Here is an 18,874-nt window from a genome sequence, read left to right as displayed (position 1 = left end):
ATGAAAATTGATCTGTCATCAATCATTGGTTCACATTGACTTTCATTGTATGGACAAAAAATATAATGAAATAGTAAATGGGAACCAAAATAGTTTAGTTACCAATATAGTTCAAAATATGTTCTTTTACATTCTCTTTTAGAATTAAAGTCATACAAGTTTGGAACAACATCAGGTTGAGTAAATGATGCCAGAATATTCATTTTTGAGTGGACTATCCTTTTAAGTAACTATTAAAGACACTGAACCAGATTAGATTGCTATCTGTGTTTCTGGATTCTAGTTGGTCTGGAGCGAGATGGTCATTCGTTGCAGATGGTATGACCAGGTCGTTGTTTTTTGGTTAGAGAAAATCTACCAGCTAGTAATCAGCTACCATGTTCCGAAACAATAGTGTTTCAGACCACAAACCTCTGGCTCGTATCGGATCATGATGTCATATTCCATGGCATAAGGGATGTTGCTGATGGTAAACTGTAGGCCAGCTCCATCTTTAACTCGAGCGAAGCCCTGCCCGGTCCATGTGACCATCTGACCCGGCTGTCTCTCTCTGTGTACTATGCTCACGCTGGGCTAAAAAAACAAACACAGATTCATTATAAATCAGATACAACAGTGAAGTGTAAGTATAGCAGTTGATGAATGCAGAGGTGCAGTTATCTGAAGGGGAACTCACCGTTTGTTGCAACTGTCGGATACGTCTCAGTGCTGCCCTCTGCTGCTGGGCGATGCGACGGTGGCGGCGGTGTCTTCTTAGCTGATTGTTGAGATGCTGCACACAGTCGGTCTCAGCCTGAGGCCTCAGGTTGCCCTGAACAACAAGCACACAATCTATATTGTGCTCACCTTAATATTCAAGATATAACATTTATTTATACAGGATAACATGAATTGGAGAGTATGACTACAGTATGTCCAGAAAGGCATATCACCATATTCTCATACTATTCATCTAGTATGCAGTATGTATACTATTGTTCCAATATACATTATTTAAACTGTGCACACAGTAAATACATTTCCAAATGTGCAGTATATGACTAAAGCGTATTGCATTGGATATTATATGTGCTCATCTTGACCTTCCATTTTAAAAGTTATGATTGCACCAGAAATTACATTATAAAACGGATAGGTTCGGAACTTGATTCTGATTGGTTGAGCCGTGTCTGAAGCCGTTGTAAAATTCCCGAAAACATACAGCTGACCGCATTACTGCATCTGTCTTATAAACCACTTTTAGCAACGTAAACATATGATTGTTCTCTATTGATTTTGTTCACTGAAGCTTGTGTAGAAGAGTATTGTGAGAGAGATATCGAGTGACCGAGTGTATTACCTGCATTCAAATGTAGTATTTTCCTTCAGGTCAGTCCTATGTTCATAATAAAAGTCTGTTTGAATGTCTGCTGCTATCTTGTCCTTTTAATATTTAATGGGTTTTCCCGTTCCCTGCTGACACTGACAGCGCTAGTCAAAGCATTTGTCATTTGCGTCTTGTTCCGTGTTCACAACAAGTTTCAATATAAAAGTCTTTGCTACTGTGTGACTTACTCATAAAAACAACCTTTGCCACCATCTAATGGCGTAACAATGTAACTTATGTTGCTGTTCATGGTCAGGGACTATTTTTTCCAGTGGAAGGAAGTCTTTTAATGATTTTACTTCATGAAATTTGCATTGATACATATTTTTTGGCTTTAATATTTGTATTGTGTGGTAAACTTTTATAAAAGCAATAAACCCTGTGAACTCCGCTCCACGTCGTGCCTAAGAACGCCCCTTAGCTGTTATAAATTCACTGTAAACCACGGCTTTTTGGGGCTTATTGCTTTAACAAACATGATTTTTAACATCTTTTGTGACTTATTACTTAATCAGGCATTTTAAATTTTACATTTTATACAAAATTGGATTTAAAATGTCATAATGAAAGGCACTTACTGAAGTAAACATGCATAGTGAGGTCATGTGACAATAAGGACACTACTGTTATACAATACAGTGTAGTTCAAGTAGGATGCAGTATATCATATACTACTGTTCAAAAAAATTTTAAAAAGATATTTATACTTTTATTCAGCAAGGAAAAATGTAATTGATCAAAAGCAGTTTTGGGGAAAGTTACTTTTAAAAGTAATGCATGACAACATTGCGTTACTCCATAAAAAAGTAACTAATTTCCTTTTTATGGAAAGTAATGTGTTACGTTACTTTTGTGTTACTTTTTCTCCTGGTCTGGGCTTACTTGTTTGTTTTTTAATAACAAAAAAGTTCAATTTTTGGCAAATGTAAAGGCCTTTTCACACCAAAAGTGAAATGAATAAGCCTCAGGCTGAAGGAAATGCGTATTTATGCCTGTACAGTAGAGGGCACAGCTCAAACAAACCTTTCAGCTGTGCTCCCTTTCTGGATTGCAGAAGAATGGAATGAAGGAGGAGAAAGTTTAACACTCTTACTTCAGTAATAAAAACTAAAAATTAAACACAAATGTGATGATTAATTTCATTTTTGCTTATTAGTGTGGCTGAACTGGATAATCGAAGGTCACCAGCAAAGACATTGGTTAATAAAATGAGATTAAATACATTTTAATTTAATTTTAATTTTTAATTTAACATATTTAATTATTGCAGGTTTGTGTAATATTCTGAGTTTGCATTTCACTGTTTTTATTTATTTTGAAGAATACTAAATCTGTTTTTGTGCAAGTGAGATGAGTATTGCTCGCATTTAGTCTAGAACTACAATAACCATCATGTTCACAGCGCACACAACGTCTCTTAACTTACTCAAGATTCCTGTAAACATGGGGACAGGAGAGCTTTCAGTCAATAAATGGGACAACAAAGTAACTTGATTTACTTATTTGAAAAAGTAACTCAGATATTTTGTTGTAAATTTATATGTAATGCATTACTTTACTAGTTACTTGAAAAAGTAATCTGATTATGTACTCACGTAATTGTAATTACCCCCAACACTGATCAAAAGTGACAGCAAACACATACATAATGTTAGACAAAAACTTTTAAACAATGTCCTTTCAAGCACAAATGCAAAAAGCAGAGCAAAACTTGACACTATTTCTGAAAGAAGTGAGTGAGGTGGCAGACAGTGAAAGTGTGAACTGTAATGATGATGGTGGAGAAACTGAGAGACTGTGTGAACCACAGTGCTGGTGTGCGTTTATATGTGTGGTGGGCATTAATAACTTGCTCTGACGGCTGGCATCTCTTCTGCTCTCTGATCTTATTCTGGGTCACTTCAACTGTGCAATCTGCACTTTGTATGTGTGTTTGTTTGTGTTTGGTATAATGTGTCCTAACAACCAGCACTGTCTGTCTGAGTTCCTGCGGCGGGTTCGGTGCCACTCCAAACCATCCTGGAAACACCTCACATTATTATGATAGATTAAATGCTTAAAAATAATTATTTATTTTAACTGGAAAATTGGAAGACAATATTTTTTTTGCACTGCAATTTTAACCAAATCCATCACCAAACCCATTGTGACTCAGAAAATATGATGGTATTAGATAGGCATGAGGAGTGTTTTGTGTCACACAGAGCAGGGGAAATGAAGATACCTGAGGGTTCAATTCACATGAATGTAAACTGACAAAGGAGAGATTTTTTACATTGAACATATTACATCAACTTTTAGTTATGTTAGGGGCTGAAAGATCCAACTGAACCCAAAAATCAAGGAATTCTTTCACAGACATACACATATTACTCTTCCCATGGCCCAATGATACCAGCATCGCCTCCAAGAGAAGAACAGACACCTATTCATAACAGTAGGAAGATTTATAGCAGTACCCTTATTAGTCTGAAAAAAGGGCAAAACAATACAAAGTGAAAATGCCAGTAAAATGCCAGGTGCTGATCTGATCTCTGTGCAGTTGAGCATTACTCACAGGAAGAGTGGGATCATCAGGGGAGTGACCTATAGCTCCTTCTGCTTCATATTTGTAATAATCCAGAGAAGCACAGAAAAACGCAGGCTGGACTTCAGAACACTGCCGACCAATCAGATGAGGCCGACAGTCACACTGACCGTTGTCCATCATGCATCTGAAGGTGAAAGAGGAAAGAGTTTAGGCACATTTGTCATAGATTTCTTCAAATCTCTGGGCACTTTGCAGTTTTGGCATTTCCGTTTAGTTAAACTCTTTAGTTCAGTACCTATCCTAATCAAATCCCAGAACAATGTAGGACTTTAATCTTGGTATTTCAAAACTACACCCAGATACCAGACACTTCCTTATTGCTAATCGAGGGTAAATACACTCATTTAAGTGCAATAACTGACATCAGTGACTCACCTGCTGCTGGTTGCTCCACCAAAGTCACAGTTGCAGGGTCTGCAACCAGCCAGATCATTACTGAGTCCCCAGTATTCAGGCTGTACACAAACAAAAATACATACAGGCATTTTATGAAGGTTGAATTTTCAAAATGAACATGAATTAAAATAAAAAATGAACATGATGGCTGTTATTTAGAGAGAGAGAGAACATGTACCAGGCACTGGTTGCAGTAGCGGCCAGTTACGTATCTTTTGCAGGAGCAGTCCCCACTGATCTGATCACACGGGGCTCCCAGCATGGTGATGCCACGGGGGTCACAGTTACATGCTGCCAATGACATTCACATACGTGGAACACATAAATGTCACATACAGAGGCTCCTAAAGGTATTTTCACACTTAAAGGTAGGGTAGGCAATGTTTTTTTCCAAAAACACTTTTTGTTATACTGGTTGAAACTCTCTTCACATCCTGATAACAATCAATAATAGAAGTGGTTTAAATAATAATAACAAAAATGTACATATATCTTCTTTGGAAGTTTCAGGACTGAGAAATGTTCATCCAATCACTGCATTCAGTTTGAATGCAATGATACGATGTCCTACCTGCCTGTCAACATACAGTACTCCACGTACCCTGCTGGCGTTTGCTGCGTTCATGCCATAACTACTGTAATTGACCGTTCGCAAAGACCCGCCTCCTTTAATTACTGTTGCTATGTCCGACAAGCCATGCCACTCTCACGCCACACATCATGTTCTCACAGTGAAAAATACATTGTGAAGCAAAGAGGACACTGACTGTCATGATCACCAGTTGGAGTGCCCTAGTTAGCCACTAGAGGGCACTCCGACACGGACTATTGCCTCACCTCACTTGGACTTCATTTCCCATAACCCACTTCCCGGACTCATTATCCCATCATTGCACTCAGCAGTTTTGTGTTTGGTGATTAGTGTCTATCTATTTATCCCTTTTTTGTTTCTGCTTTTGTTATCGAGGTTTTGTTTATGGTCACTGGCTTCGGTTTGTGTTTTCTTTGTTTTATGTGGACTGATCTGTGGATTTTGACCCTTGCCTGTCTGGATTACGTTTATGGATTACCCAATTAAAACTGCATTTGTATCTAAACCTCTTGTCTCTGTGCCATCCGTGACAGAAACCTCGATCATGAATAGATCCAGCAGTATGGGTTTCTGGATCCTTCCTCCAGCCACAATGAGGGAGCGTATGGCTCGACTTCAGGCGTTGAGGGCTCTACGTCAAGAGGGATGGGAGGTAGGATGCTTCGCCCAGACGTTTTGGACAATGGCGGTGGGGCTGGATTACAATGATGCGGCACTGAAGGAAATTTTTAATAGCTGTCTTGATGACCCTCTGCCTCAATGAGAGATGGAAGGGCTTCAGATCTTGGATTTTTGGAGGTTCACTGAATATCTCCACCATCGGAGGCAATGGGCAACACCGGCTTTCCAACTGTGCCTCCCTCAGTGAGTCAAGACCCTGGCCTTCTTAGTCCCACTGATAAGCGCAGGTTAAGGCAAAAGAGGTCAGCCTGTGAGTCCGCTCCAGAATCCACTCCAGTCCGTGAATCCTCTCCAGCCTGTGAGTCCGCTCCAGAGATCGCTCCAGCCCGTGGGTCCGCTCCAGAGGCCGCTCCAGCCCGTGGGTCCGCTCCAGAGGCCGCTCCAGCCTGTGAGTCCGCTCCAGAGGCCGCTCCAACCCGTGGGTCCGCTCCAGAGGCCGCTCCAACCCGTGGGTCCGCTCCAGAGGCCGCTCCAGCCCGTGAGTCCGATCCAGAGATCGCTCCAGCCCGTGAGTCCGATCCAGAGATCGCTCCAGCCCGTGAGTCCGATCCAGAGTCCGCTCCAGCCCTTGAGTCCGCTCCAGAGCCCGCTCCAGCCCGTGGGTCCGCTCCAGAGGCCGCTCCAGCCCGTGGGTCCGCTCCAGAGCCCACAGAGGAAGTGGGCACTGAGTCACCGCCTCACCCACGTAAAAGGAGGAAGAGGAAGAAGGCTTTCCTTCCTTCACGCTCTGAAGGGAAGGTGGGATCTAACGTTTTCAAAGCTAGCTTGCTATTGCTAGCTTCTCTGAAATTGCCTACCCTTCCTTTTAAGCATACAATATATATGAATGTTTTTCCATTAAACCAAGTAGAATTTATTTTTAAGGAATATGGCACAAACATACATTTAAGAAAAAAGTTAGTTTTCAAATTATAAAATAGCTCAAAAGTGACAGTAAAGACATTTAAAATGTTACAAAACATTTCAAATAAATGTTGTTCTTTCAAACTTTAAATACATCAAAGAATATTGAAAAAGTATCATGGTTTACACAAACACAAATATATTAAGTAACGGAATATTTATAATAAGAAAGAATGTATGCAAATCAGCATATTAGAATGATTTCTGAAGGATCGTGTGACACTGAAGACTGGAGTAATGGCTGCATAAGCGACTTATTTCAGAAACATTACAAAAATCTTACCAACCTCAAACATTTGAACAGTAGCGTATATGGTTTAAAATTTGGACATTTTCTTGTTGTCACATGTTAATTGAATATTTCATAGTTAATATGATAAACTACACCTGTGTGAACTTAAGCAGACTTCAAACATCCACTAAGCACATGCAAACACTTACGCTGGCATCCCAGTGGGTTGTCAAGACTGAGTCCATAGTGTCCCTCTTTGCAGTAGTCGCAGCGCTGCCCCCTGACGTTCTGCTTACAGCGACACTGACCACCAATCATAACCAGATCCAGATCAGTATGACTGTCACAAACTCCTCCCTCTACAGAGCCCACGGGGTCACAGTCACAGGCTGCACACACACAGGAAACAGCATGAACAACAGGTAGGAGAAAACCAAAAAAAAAAAAAAGTCCCATGGAAAGGCTTTTTCTCAGAAGATTATCATAAACAACTTACGGACACATGCAGCCGGGTCTCTGATGTCTCTAGATGGATCCTGATAGTAAAAAGGTTTACAGGTCTCACAGTTGCGGCCCATGGTGTTATGGAGACAGTTGTCACACACTCCTCCACTGATGTTCCCCGTAGCCAGATATACCGCCATGTCAAAATGACACTGATTGGAGTGACCGTTACAGTTGCATTCTGGGAAAAAGTCACGTTTTTTTTTAACATTTGAATTAGGATAAGTAGATTTTCTTCATGTGTGTGCGTATCTTACCCCTGCAGGTATGTGGGTTATCAGTCTCGGCAGGCCTCCAGGGTGCATCATGGTAGAAATCTCTGCAGCGCTCGCAGTTTAGTCCTACAGTGTGGTGCTTACACACACAACGTCCATGAATCTGCCCGATTAAAAGTATAGGATATATTAAATAGTGTGCTTCATTCACAATCCATCAATGTAAGAATAATAAATTGTTACTTTAAATCAAAACTACAAATTAATCTGACTGACACCCACCATGCCTGAATCCCTGGTGGTCACTCCAGGTACTGGAGCACACTCCGACGCGTGACCGTAGCAGAAACAGCTCCCACGCACGACCAGCTCATACAGAGCGTAGTAATATTTCTGCAGCACGTCAGGACGGCGGTCAAGCAGGTTATCACCAAGAGTGTGCAGTTTAGTGAAGTTTATCCTTAAGTTAGTGATCCGCAACAAATCTGAGTGGAGATTGTGCAGCTGCTTTACTTGCAGTACAGTGAACTGGGTCCAAACTGAACACTCGCTACAGTAAATGTGAGTTATTCACTTGATAAAGACAATTTTACTTTCAAGTTGACCATTAATAATCCCGTTGCAATAAAGTAATAAGATAATGTACATCCAGCCAGTTTTTAATAGCAAAATAAAACTTGAAAAGGTGATCAGGACAAAGCAGAGGGGTCTTGTATAACCCTGAAGGGGGTTATTTTGCTATAAAATCCAACTGGATGTACATTATTCTGCTTATTACACGGCTACTTGTCAAAAAAGTAAATAGGATTACACTTTATTTTAAGAAGATGTTGCTACAGTGTAATTAAACAAATAAGTATTGAGTAATCTTATTTAACTACATGAACTTACTATAGGTTTAAGATTAGGGTTAGCTGCTTGAAGTTATACATAAATTACTATTATTACTATAATGTTAAAATAAAGTGTTACTGTACATAAGATGTAAAATATTGCTTTGAGTTTAAATATTTTGTTAGCTCATAAAACGCAAAGTTTCAGTGAAGAAAAACAGTTTAGAGTCTGGATGAATGATCAAGTTCAAAATGTTTAAGGGATAATGTATTACACAGCTTTTAATTACATAAAAAAATGACGAGGACATGAAATATTGATTTGAGAAGAAACCTTTTTTAAAATCTTACCTGTTTATTATCTTATAATCCATTACAGTGTACAAAACAATCATTCTAACAACAAGACGAACACTTCAACAATATTATCATAGGCCAGCTATTAATACTGAAGTCCTCCGGTTTAATTTTACAGTAAATACAGTATTGTCGATAACTGGGGTGCAAGACGGCACCTATTGACAATGGTCATTATCAGGGAATAACTGACCTCAGAATGTCGTAACTGACAAGTATTTCAGAGAGCCGTGTAATAATAAAAAATAATCCACAAAAAAGTTACATGGTAAAAAAATGGTTATACTGTACTGCACTAACCCTGAATGTCAAGACCGTATGGGTCTTTGACATGGATCGCAGGATCCAGCACTTTGTAGATGACCTAAAATAAAAATATTACAATCACATAGTGGGAACGCTGCATCCAAAAGTAACAAAAAAATCACAGGCCATCTTAAAATACCACACACTCACCTCTCCCTCAGTGGAAGGTTCAATATCAGAGTAGCGCTCCTCACAGATGACCTCATCAATAAACCGCAGAGCGTGGGCAGGAACCCTGGGGAAAGTCTTGGTGCAGTTGTGGGCGAAGTAGCGATATGGCCTCCATGTACGGCCAAAATCAGAAGAACGCTCAATCATCATAGCAGCAGGCCTAAACGTCTGTGGAGATGCAGACAGTTTTATTCACTTTCATTGATATACAATTTGACTGAATTAATTTGCTGATGTAAACGTTGAAACTTGAGGTGATACTCTTGATCTCCATTTATATACACACACCTTAAACTTCATGATGAGATGAGTAAAGTGGAACTCTGCCTCAAGATTTAGTCGAATACTGACATTCTCCTCACCTGCACACAATTAAAAAAAAAAAAAAACTAAAGACATAATCGACAAGTATTCAATTGACCTAGTGAACTTCATCACAATTAGGTAGTAGAATTACTTTTTATGTCATTAATTATCTTTGTATTATTTAGTGGGATCCACAAACCTGAGACCACTAGCGAAAATGTTTCCATTCTATGTTTTAGATTTTTTCCCCCAAGTTTAATAAACAGTATACACTAACTGTGTAACATAAATGCATATTAATAATAATTAATTTGATATATATATATTAATTTTAACAACAACATTTATTTATTAATACATATTATTATTATTATTATTATTATTATTATGTATTAAATAATTACATAAGAGTGTAAAATTGAAAAAAAAAAATAATATAAACAAACAAATAAATAAGTCTTTCCCCCCTTACAAATTATTGATTGAAAGAAATGTACACAAGTTTAATAATATTAGATAGTTGATGTAATTTATGTCATAAATGGTCTTTTTTAATTTGGTGAGGTCCAAAAACCAAAGACAACGAGTAAATATTTTTCCATTTTAAAATTCAATATACAATACACATTAATTAAGATTAATGTATACTAATAATAATTAATCTGAATAACAATAAATTCAACAACAACACTATTATTATCAAGTATTGAATAAGAAGAAAGTAAAATAGAAGCAAATAAATTAATAACTAGATAAATAAATATTTTTTCTTTCCAAATCTTAAAGGGGACCTATTATGCCCCTTTTTACTAAAAGTAATATAAGTAATAAGTCTCGGATGTCCCCAGAATGTGTCTGAAGTTTCTACTCAAAATACCCCACAGATCATTTATTATACCATGTTGTACTGTAAATCCCCATTTTTGAGTGGAAGGAAAAACATGCTGTTTTCGTGCATGTATCTTTAAATGCAAATGAGCTGCTTCTCCCCACCCCTCTTTCCCAAAAAAAAAGGGCGGAGCCTACAGCTCGTGGCTCGGATTCTCTGCCAAAAACGAACAAAACATATCAGCCTAAACTTCTGATATATGGTTTTCTGAGTACACACATCCAAAGCATGCACACAGAAAGCTGGCTGTCAGACAGCATGTGCCGTGAGTATTGAACTAATACCCTTTCACGTGTTATTGCACTTAAACTGTCAAATAGGTTATGTTAAAAACCCACAAAGTTCACAAAAAAAAAAACAGTCGGTTATGTCTATGAACATAAAGAAATTGCATGTGTATATTAGATCTGTGTTTTAAAGTGACACCAGCATAATATCAAAGTCCCTTTAAGACAAGTCATTTCACTCGGCGGCCATCTTTGAAACGCCTCTCGGGCATTCGAGTGCAGCTCCTATCTCTTTGAATGTGGAAACATCAAATTGTCCAAAGCTGTTTGCCAAGCTTTCGATTAAATTTCATATTTGAAATCACCAATGAATTTTGTTTCTAAACGCTCGAATCATGACAAAAAAAACTGTATTTTTCAGGCTGGATCAAGCTAATGTGCAGTCCTAAATGCACATCTGACTGTTTCTATAGAAACCAGAGCTTCTAACGGCCTCTGCAGTGATGCAATGACTTTACCAATCGGTGATTGGCTCTTATTTAGAAGGCAAAACTTATTCCGCCATATTGCACTTTCTCCCATTCAAAACAGTATGAGTGACACGTCTTGTGTTATTCTATAGTCTTTGGTAATATAAAGTACCTGCTTCTATATATGCTGTTATTATTAATCAAACAACAAAAGAAAAACAGAAAATCACTCACTGCTCTTGATTGAATAACTTAGGAGCTTTAATAAAAATGAATTTCTAATTTGAATGCTTCTCTTAAATGCTCTGGCGAGGAGAAAAACATGGCAGACTGGGTACAACTCACTCAGGGCAGGGTCTATGCTAATAGGGCAGAGACCGTCAGCAGTTGTAGGCGGGGCCTAAGCATTTGTGACATCACAAAAAGATACAATCTGCAAACGGCTTGTTCTGAGACACTGATTATGATTTATGGGAATTAAAAAAAGAGGAGTGGGTGGATTTTTACCATTATAGGGTGTTTGTTTACACAAACTGCCGCACATTTCTGTTCAAGCACCATGAAAAAGTGAATTTGCATAATTGGTCCCCTTTAAAACTATAAGTTTAAGCAGGAAAAAAAAAACATTATGTGGTCTCTGGCTTTTGGTCTCAAAAAAACACATTCACATACCATTTACAGATTGCCACCAGGTGAGTTCTCCTCTGCTGTCTCTCTGGTAGATGACGTTCTCCACCCCATGGCTGTTTCTGCGATAATCAGCATTGTATGGTTCCTGAGAGTTACATATAAAGCACTTATCTGAATCCTGTCATGAGACATAGAGAAAGAAAGAAAGAAAGAAAGAGTGAGAAGAAAAACACCACACATTTTGCAAAAACACTTAGCACCATCAATGCAGTCTGACAGGAGCCTTTCCACACCTTTTTTTCAGGTACAGTTTCATTTGTAACAACATACTGTACACCCACATGGCTGGAGGCTCAGGTAGCTGCCAAGACATAAAAAAAAAAATCTGGGTCATAGCCTGAGCAAAATGTTCCATCGGAATGGGGGGGAAAGTTCCATGCCAACCTGGAAGCGGAGGAAGAGAAGGGAACGGGCCTCCTGGATTCAGTTGAGAACATGAGAGTTAGCGTGGATGAATGCCAGAACACTTTGTCTAAGCTGAGTAGTTGTCATGGGCAACAAAACCTCCAGCAGTGGCCTGGCTAAAACGAGTGAGACACGTGTATTTCTTCAACACCCTTTAAAAGGTCACAACAATAACCAGGAGAACCTCAGTATCTATTTCAGATCTTCACAAGCTCTGCAGGAGACTGATATCAGCACTTTTACAATATTGTGCTTACCACACACTAGACACATGCTTACTGGTGTAGTTTTGAGTGTGAGCTGCCAACAATAGGATTAGCAGTGATCAACCGGATTATGAACTACAGGAATGTTATGCTGGGGCCCTGAAAAAAACACATTGTTAATTCTCTAGCATGACTTAACAGCTTTCTGGATTCACACAGTTTAAGTGTATAAACTTTAATAGGGGTTGACAGAGATAACGTAAGTCACTCTGATCTATCTATCTTCCTATCTATTTTTAATGTAATGTAAGGGAATAATAATATCTGCAGGTCTTTGGCATCAAAGAGTTTAAAAACCCTGGGTCTACAGGATGATAATAATAACAGAGCAGTCAATTAAAACTATTTGAGACTGATGAATGGATAAATCACAACACAAACGGAAATGTGGGGAAGTAAAATAAAATAAATTGACAGAGCGCTGACAGGTAACACCTGTGCTGAGGAAAAAAAGGGTGTAACTCCTGGTCTAGGATGTATGGTGCCTCCAGGCAGTTAAACAGTTTCTGTCAATTTTATGCAGCCAAAACACTTTAATGAGGGGTGAAATACATACAACCTAAAAGAACATTTTAAATAGACATTCATAGAACATTAAACAGTCAATGAAAATGCATTTTATGAGGGCAGAAAAGAGTGCTTTATAGACATCTAAAGGAAAAGGGAGGAGTAGTGTTTCAAGATAAAAGAGGGATAGCAAACAGAGGTAGATGTAAGAAATGAATACAAGATCTTTTAAATGACTCACACGTATCGAACAGTAAAGCCTTAGGCTGCAGATTTTACTGCTGGTAAAAAAAAAGGTGTGGCATAGTGAGCAATACACGTGCAAAAGTCCAACGTGTGCAGCATTCTGTAATCTAACAAGCGTGCGTATGTGTGTGTGGGTAAGCTTTGCCTATACCAAATATTGTGGTGACTAGACATCGAGGAAATTGGCTTAATAAATGTTTTTGGGTGAACTACCTAAAATCCCTGTCATGGCAGAAACAGTATGATTAGCTAAACTCAATAACAATGATATATTCATGAATGGAAAATGTGTGTAAATTTACCTAAAAAAAAACTTCTAAAAGGGGCCCCGTGCACATCTATCTTCATATGACAAATCATTTCCGTCAACACAAACTGCAGGGCAAGGCCATACATGCAGGAGTAGAGAGCATGGTTTACACAACATGAGATCACATTTCATGTTTATGTGCAGTGTTGGAGAACGATACTTTTAAAAGTAATGCATTACAATATTGCGTTACTCCCTAAAAAAGTAAGTAATTGCATTACTTAGTTATTTTTTAGTTAAAGTAGTGCTCTACATTACTTTTGCATTATGTTTTCTCACCTGGGATGGGCTTGCTTGTTTGTTTTTTTAATACCAACCAAAAAATTTATATTTTTGCCAAATGTAAAGGCCCTTTTTACAATAAAAGTGAAATGAATAAGCCTCAGGGTGAAGGAAAAGCATATTTACGCCTGTACAGTAGAGGGTGCAGCTCAAACAAATCGTTCAGCTGTGCTGCCATTCTGGATTAAAGAAGAATAGGTTACAGAAGAAGGAAGTTCATCACTCTTATCTCTAAATCTAATCTAAAGTAATTTTTGCTTATTATTATGGTTAAATTGAATCACTGATGGTCAGCAGCAAAGACATTGGTTAATAAAGTGAGATTAAATACATAAAGTATATTTGTTTAATTTAATATATTTAATTATTACAGGTTAGTAATAAGTTTGCCTTTCACCGTTTTTATTCATTTTGTGGAATACTGAATGTTTTTGTGCAAGTGAGATGAGTAAATGCATGTTCACATTTAGTCTAGAACTACAATAACCATCATGTTCACACAGCGCACACAACACCTCTGCACTTTATTTCTCTTAACATGAGGACAGGAGAGCTGTCAGTCAATAAATGTGAAAAAGTAATTTAGATATTTTGTTGTAAATTGAAAAAGTAATGTGTAACTTTAAAAGTTACTTGAAAAAGAAATCTGATTACATAACTCAAGTTACTTGTAATGCATTACCCCCAACAATGTTTATGTGTTTATATGAAAGAGAAGGAATGGTTCCGAAATAATGTTGGGTTTACCTGCAAATGACTGACAATGCAGTACAACTCATGCCCATCCAGGCCACAGGTGGAGGTTGCGGTCAGATTAATAGCTCTGCCAATCAGAAGGTTCCCTGTTGCTGGGTAACAGCTCCCATCCATGCAGCCATGTGGGGCTGAGGGGATCTCCTGAGCCACAACTGGAAGAACTGGAGAGCACACAAACAGGAAGAGGAGCTCAGTAACTTAACAGTGTATTCCATTTCACAGGGTTCCTAAACATTATTCAGTGGATATATGTACACCTTCCCTTCGCTTGACGTTTTAGTGGTTCATGCGCATAGTGCTGAAATCCTATTGTAATTGTTAGAATTTCCAAGGATCAGCATTCTCCCATAAAAGTGACCGGGCAGACCAAAACGTGAGTAGTAGAGACTTAAAACTTTTAAGGAATGGTAGTAACCCATCCCGGCCTGATGGTGGCACTACAGCAGTCAAAAGTACATAATGACTCATAACCCATAAACCGTTAGTCAGAAAAAACGCCCGATCTGATCCAAACCAGTGCAGAAACGTTCTCTGGAGTCTGACTGTCAATAATTATGAAAAAAGTTTCGATTCGCATCCGTGACGGGATGCCAAAATGTTCAAAGTGGGTATGGCCACTTTTACTAAAACAGCTATCCCTCTTGAATGGAATGAGATAATTTCGGCGACTGGCCACTTGGTGGCTTTATAAAATAAAATAAAAAAACGGCTATAGCTATGCATCAGTCCGACTTTCTTGAAAACTGGCATGCGCTGTCTTTGTCCAAGGTCCCGCGATTGTCTAAGAGGACATTTGCGTATCTTGAAAAACATGGCTGCCGTCGACCAATGAATTTTGAGCGGCTGTTGGACAAGGTAAACGGAGGCCGATCGTAATTAAACTCATTGGGACTGTTTGACTCAAACCCTAGAGGCCTGTGAGAAATTCGAATGGAATTAGCCAAAGGGGGTGATGTTCGCGTTTTTCACATGTGTATAGGATTGTATATCAAGCGATTTTTCACACATGCTCACGACATTCACACCATATGGTAGAACTCCTCATTCTGAGCAACTTTGCCTCTAAGAACTAGGACCACCGCTGTCAATTGAATTGTTCAGAAAGGTTGGAGATTTTTTCAAAAACCTACTTTTGCAAACCTGTCCTAGGTTTTTGGCTCAATCTCGATCACTGTTAAAAAGGTTTACACCATATATTTCCTTAGTAAATTGCCTGTTTTAGCTGTAAATGGTCCTTTCCATCTATGAAATAGGTGGTTACAGGCTTGCTAAATAAAACATAAAACTTTTTTACACATATGCTTAAATGCCTTCAAGCACTTGAACCCCGATAATTGCTGCTCGCAGCTGTAGTCCTGCTTCGTCAATAATAGGCAGCTAAGTTGAGCAGAATTGGATTTCAGGTACGATGACACAATATACGGAATAACAGACATAAATGTCAAATAAATTGCACTAAGTAACATTAATATAATTTGAACAATAATTAATTTTAACAAAAAAAAAACAATAATTTTTTGAATAAATGAATGAATGAATGAACAAATAAACAAATTAATAAATGAACAAACAAATGAATAAATAAATATGTTGTTATGTGTAATATGAAAACATATTTGAAGGGCTGCATCTAATGTAGGTTTATTTTAGTCAAACTTCAAGTGATGCACAATGACTTATGGGTAAATTTCCCTTTCCACCTCCTGTGAAATGAATTCTGGTATACCCATTGCATGTTCCCCACACTGTTTACAGTGCCTTTTACCTATTCTATTTTTAAAAAATGGGTGAGTGCAACTGAAACACAGCAAGATAATGTAAAACAACCTATGCATTAGTTTACACTACATTTTCTTTCCAAAACACCACACGACAGCCAATGATTGGACATTATCATGGCATACAACAAGCACGGCTTCTGTTTGATGACCTCATGGTCCCACCCAGGCGGCACTTTCAAAGACTGAGGGTTTAGTTTCTCATTGAGTCAGGAAAATAACTGGCTTTGTTCCACATGGTTACCTCTGCAAAGGGCTCAAAATGCATTGTGTTTGCCTTTCAAAATCCACAGTTCATTATAAGGTTATCTGACATTGTCAAATCCAGATGTGTGGGAGGTCTTACATGGATTTTGAACATTCACCTCTAACTTTGTGGAACTATCATTAAGGAAGACTAGCTCGTAACCGCACCCTTAAACTATAATACTGCAGAGGTCAAGGATTTCGCAGTTGGAGAATGCCGATAACCACGCGACCATACATCTCGGTGTATGACCTCTTTATCATTGAGAGGCTCTTGGAAAGGCAGTGTCCTGGTCAATCTTTGGGCCCCTCTGTGCTACCCTTTTTCACACATCACTGACTCAGAATAATAATGCCATCATCTCAACACAGAATAATGAGAGAATGAGTGCGAGTAAATGAAGCAACAAGAGTGGACATAGTCAAGGCAGATAGAGTGGACGTCAGATTGCGTATGTGTGATGGGAAAAGACAGATTCTGCTTTAAAAAAAAATACTATAAGAGGGATATATTACATTAAATTAGATTTTTAATTTTGTCAGTATCAGACAATATATTTAACTGTGCATGTTTATTTTCGTTGTTTTTATATTTATAGTAAATTGCTTTAGCCGACATCTAAAACTCAAAGTAATTCTTTAAAAACACTAATAATTTAATAATGCTGTGATGCCTAAATTTGCTTGTAGCATTTAAAGTGATTGTTTTTCATTTATTTAGACAAAACAGGGTAAAATTTTAATATAAATGTATCAGCAAAATATCGGTGCATCTCTAGTAATTATTCTAAGAAATTAACAGAAATTTACTTCTATAATACACATACGCCTGGTTTCACAGACAGGGCTTAGATAAAGCCTTAATGCATTTTACTCTAGACTTAAGCCTTGCCTGTGAAACCGGGGAATAGTTTATTAAGTCAAGTCAAATTTATTTGCATAACACTTTCACAATTCACAGTTTTACAGAAATTCATTTTAATATCTTCACACCTTGTAGCTGCATTTAGCATATTAGAGCTGGGCGATAATATGTTTTATATTTTGCAACAATATAAACAAGCAGTTGAGATTTGCTAGTACATATCACTTCACGTGAGTATATTGTATGTATGCAGGTTGGATATACTATTTATCCAACTTTTAATATATTGTGTATATAGGAAGTCATTCAATTACTCAACACTGTTCTTTGCACAAGAGTGCAGATAAGCATATAAAGTTCATTGAAATACAGTCCCTTCTCAGGTCAGAAAGAAATGAAAACAAGTGCCATAAATTCCATTTGATTGCATCACGTTGCTAAACTAAAGTGTATCTGGTGTGTGAGGGCACTGAAAGTTTTTATGGTTAGCTCACATACTGTAAAAGTTTTGTTTTTTGCCTTATGAGACCTGATGCTGCATCCCTCATAACAGATTCCCTGAGGAAAAGGATGCATTTAACACTTTTTCTTCACGACTTCTCATGTTCTGACTAGCAAGGGTGAAAATGTGACTGTGAGTGTGTGTTTGGGGAGGGGGTTAGGCAAGAATAGGGTTTGACTTTTTTTTTTTGCATAGTCTGTTATTGAGTCTACACGCATTCTTTTCTCTTCTTCAAAGTGACAACACAAATGTGAAAAAGACTGCTAGAGAAAATGGATGAAAATACAAACAGTGGATTATTCAATCCATACAAGTCTTGCAGTAGACTAATTAAGTAAGCAGTAAGGGACTCGAGGCTGTGCTGTCTCGTGAATAAGTTACCACACAATACAAATATTAAAGCCAAAAATATGTATCAATGCGACTTTCATGAAGTAAACTTTCACTAAAGCCTTCCTTACGCCAGAATCAAGGACAGCATCAAGGACACCAATCAGAATCAAGGACAGGAACTAACCATTTTATAACTATAATTAAAGATATCTAAAACAAATACTGGTGTTAAAGGTGATAGAGAGGATTTTTTTGTCGACTGAGAAACCAAAGACTGTTAGTGAGTTTTTGAAATGAGCGCATGCCCCCCTCCTTCACAGCTCATTTCAAAGGAACGCCTCCCAAAACACGAGTATTGGAACACGAGTGTTTACCACCGGCATTCGCTGTGTCGTGTTAGTGGATTCATTATGTCGGACTCACCGCAGGTAACTCATAATCTGCAGTTGTTACTCCTGTCTCCTGACAAAAACATTGCATGCGGGAAAGTTACTGGAGCACGCAGCCGCGCACGTCTCTCACAAGGAACGTCATGGCAGTGATTGACAAGCCAGAGGGCCAATCGTTTACGCGATGATCGCGTAAACGATTGGCTGATGTTTTTAAGGCCCTACCTCGTGCACAGATGATGTATATTAATATTATTCCTT

At 38.2% G+C, this 18,874-nt stretch overlaps 1 protein-coding gene across 1 annotated transcript in view; it reads right to left on the bottom strand.

Moving 5' to 3' along the window:
* Positions 1-18,874, bottom strand: part of lamb2l (laminin, beta 2-like) — a 53,922-nt gene that overhangs the window by 14,775 nt on the left and 20,273 nt on the right. Inside the window, exons 3-16 of the mRNA XM_067370896.1 lie at positions 14,492-14,661; positions 11,711-11,846; positions 9,435-9,508; positions 9,126-9,314; positions 8,970-9,033; positions 7,762-7,964; positions 7,522-7,642; positions 7,257-7,445; positions 6,970-7,149; positions 4,531-4,643; positions 4,332-4,411; positions 3,924-4,080; positions 677-811; positions 412-573 (exon numbers count right to left, since the gene is read on the bottom strand). Coding sequence (XP_067226997.1) covers positions 412-573; positions 677-811; positions 3,924-4,080; positions 4,332-4,411; positions 4,531-4,643; positions 6,970-7,149; positions 7,257-7,445; positions 7,522-7,642; positions 7,762-7,964; positions 8,970-9,033; positions 9,126-9,314; positions 9,435-9,508; positions 11,711-11,846; positions 14,492-14,661 — 1,973 coding nt within the window. The remainder of the gene's footprint in view (positions 1-411; positions 574-676; positions 812-3,923; positions 4,081-4,331; positions 4,412-4,530; positions 4,644-6,969; positions 7,150-7,256; positions 7,446-7,521; positions 7,643-7,761; positions 7,965-8,969; positions 9,034-9,125; positions 9,315-9,434; positions 9,509-11,710; positions 11,847-14,491; positions 14,662-18,874) is intronic.

The sequence above is a fragment of the Chanodichthys erythropterus genome, chromosome 20 (assembly GCF_024489055.1).
Source record: "Chanodichthys erythropterus isolate Z2021 chromosome 20, ASM2448905v1, whole genome shotgun sequence".
NCBI lineage: Eukaryota > Metazoa > Chordata > Actinopteri > Cypriniformes > Xenocyprididae > Chanodichthys > Chanodichthys erythropterus.
The sequence above is the reverse complement of the archived record's forward strand: the minus strand, read 5'-3'. Positions and strand labels throughout refer to the sequence as shown.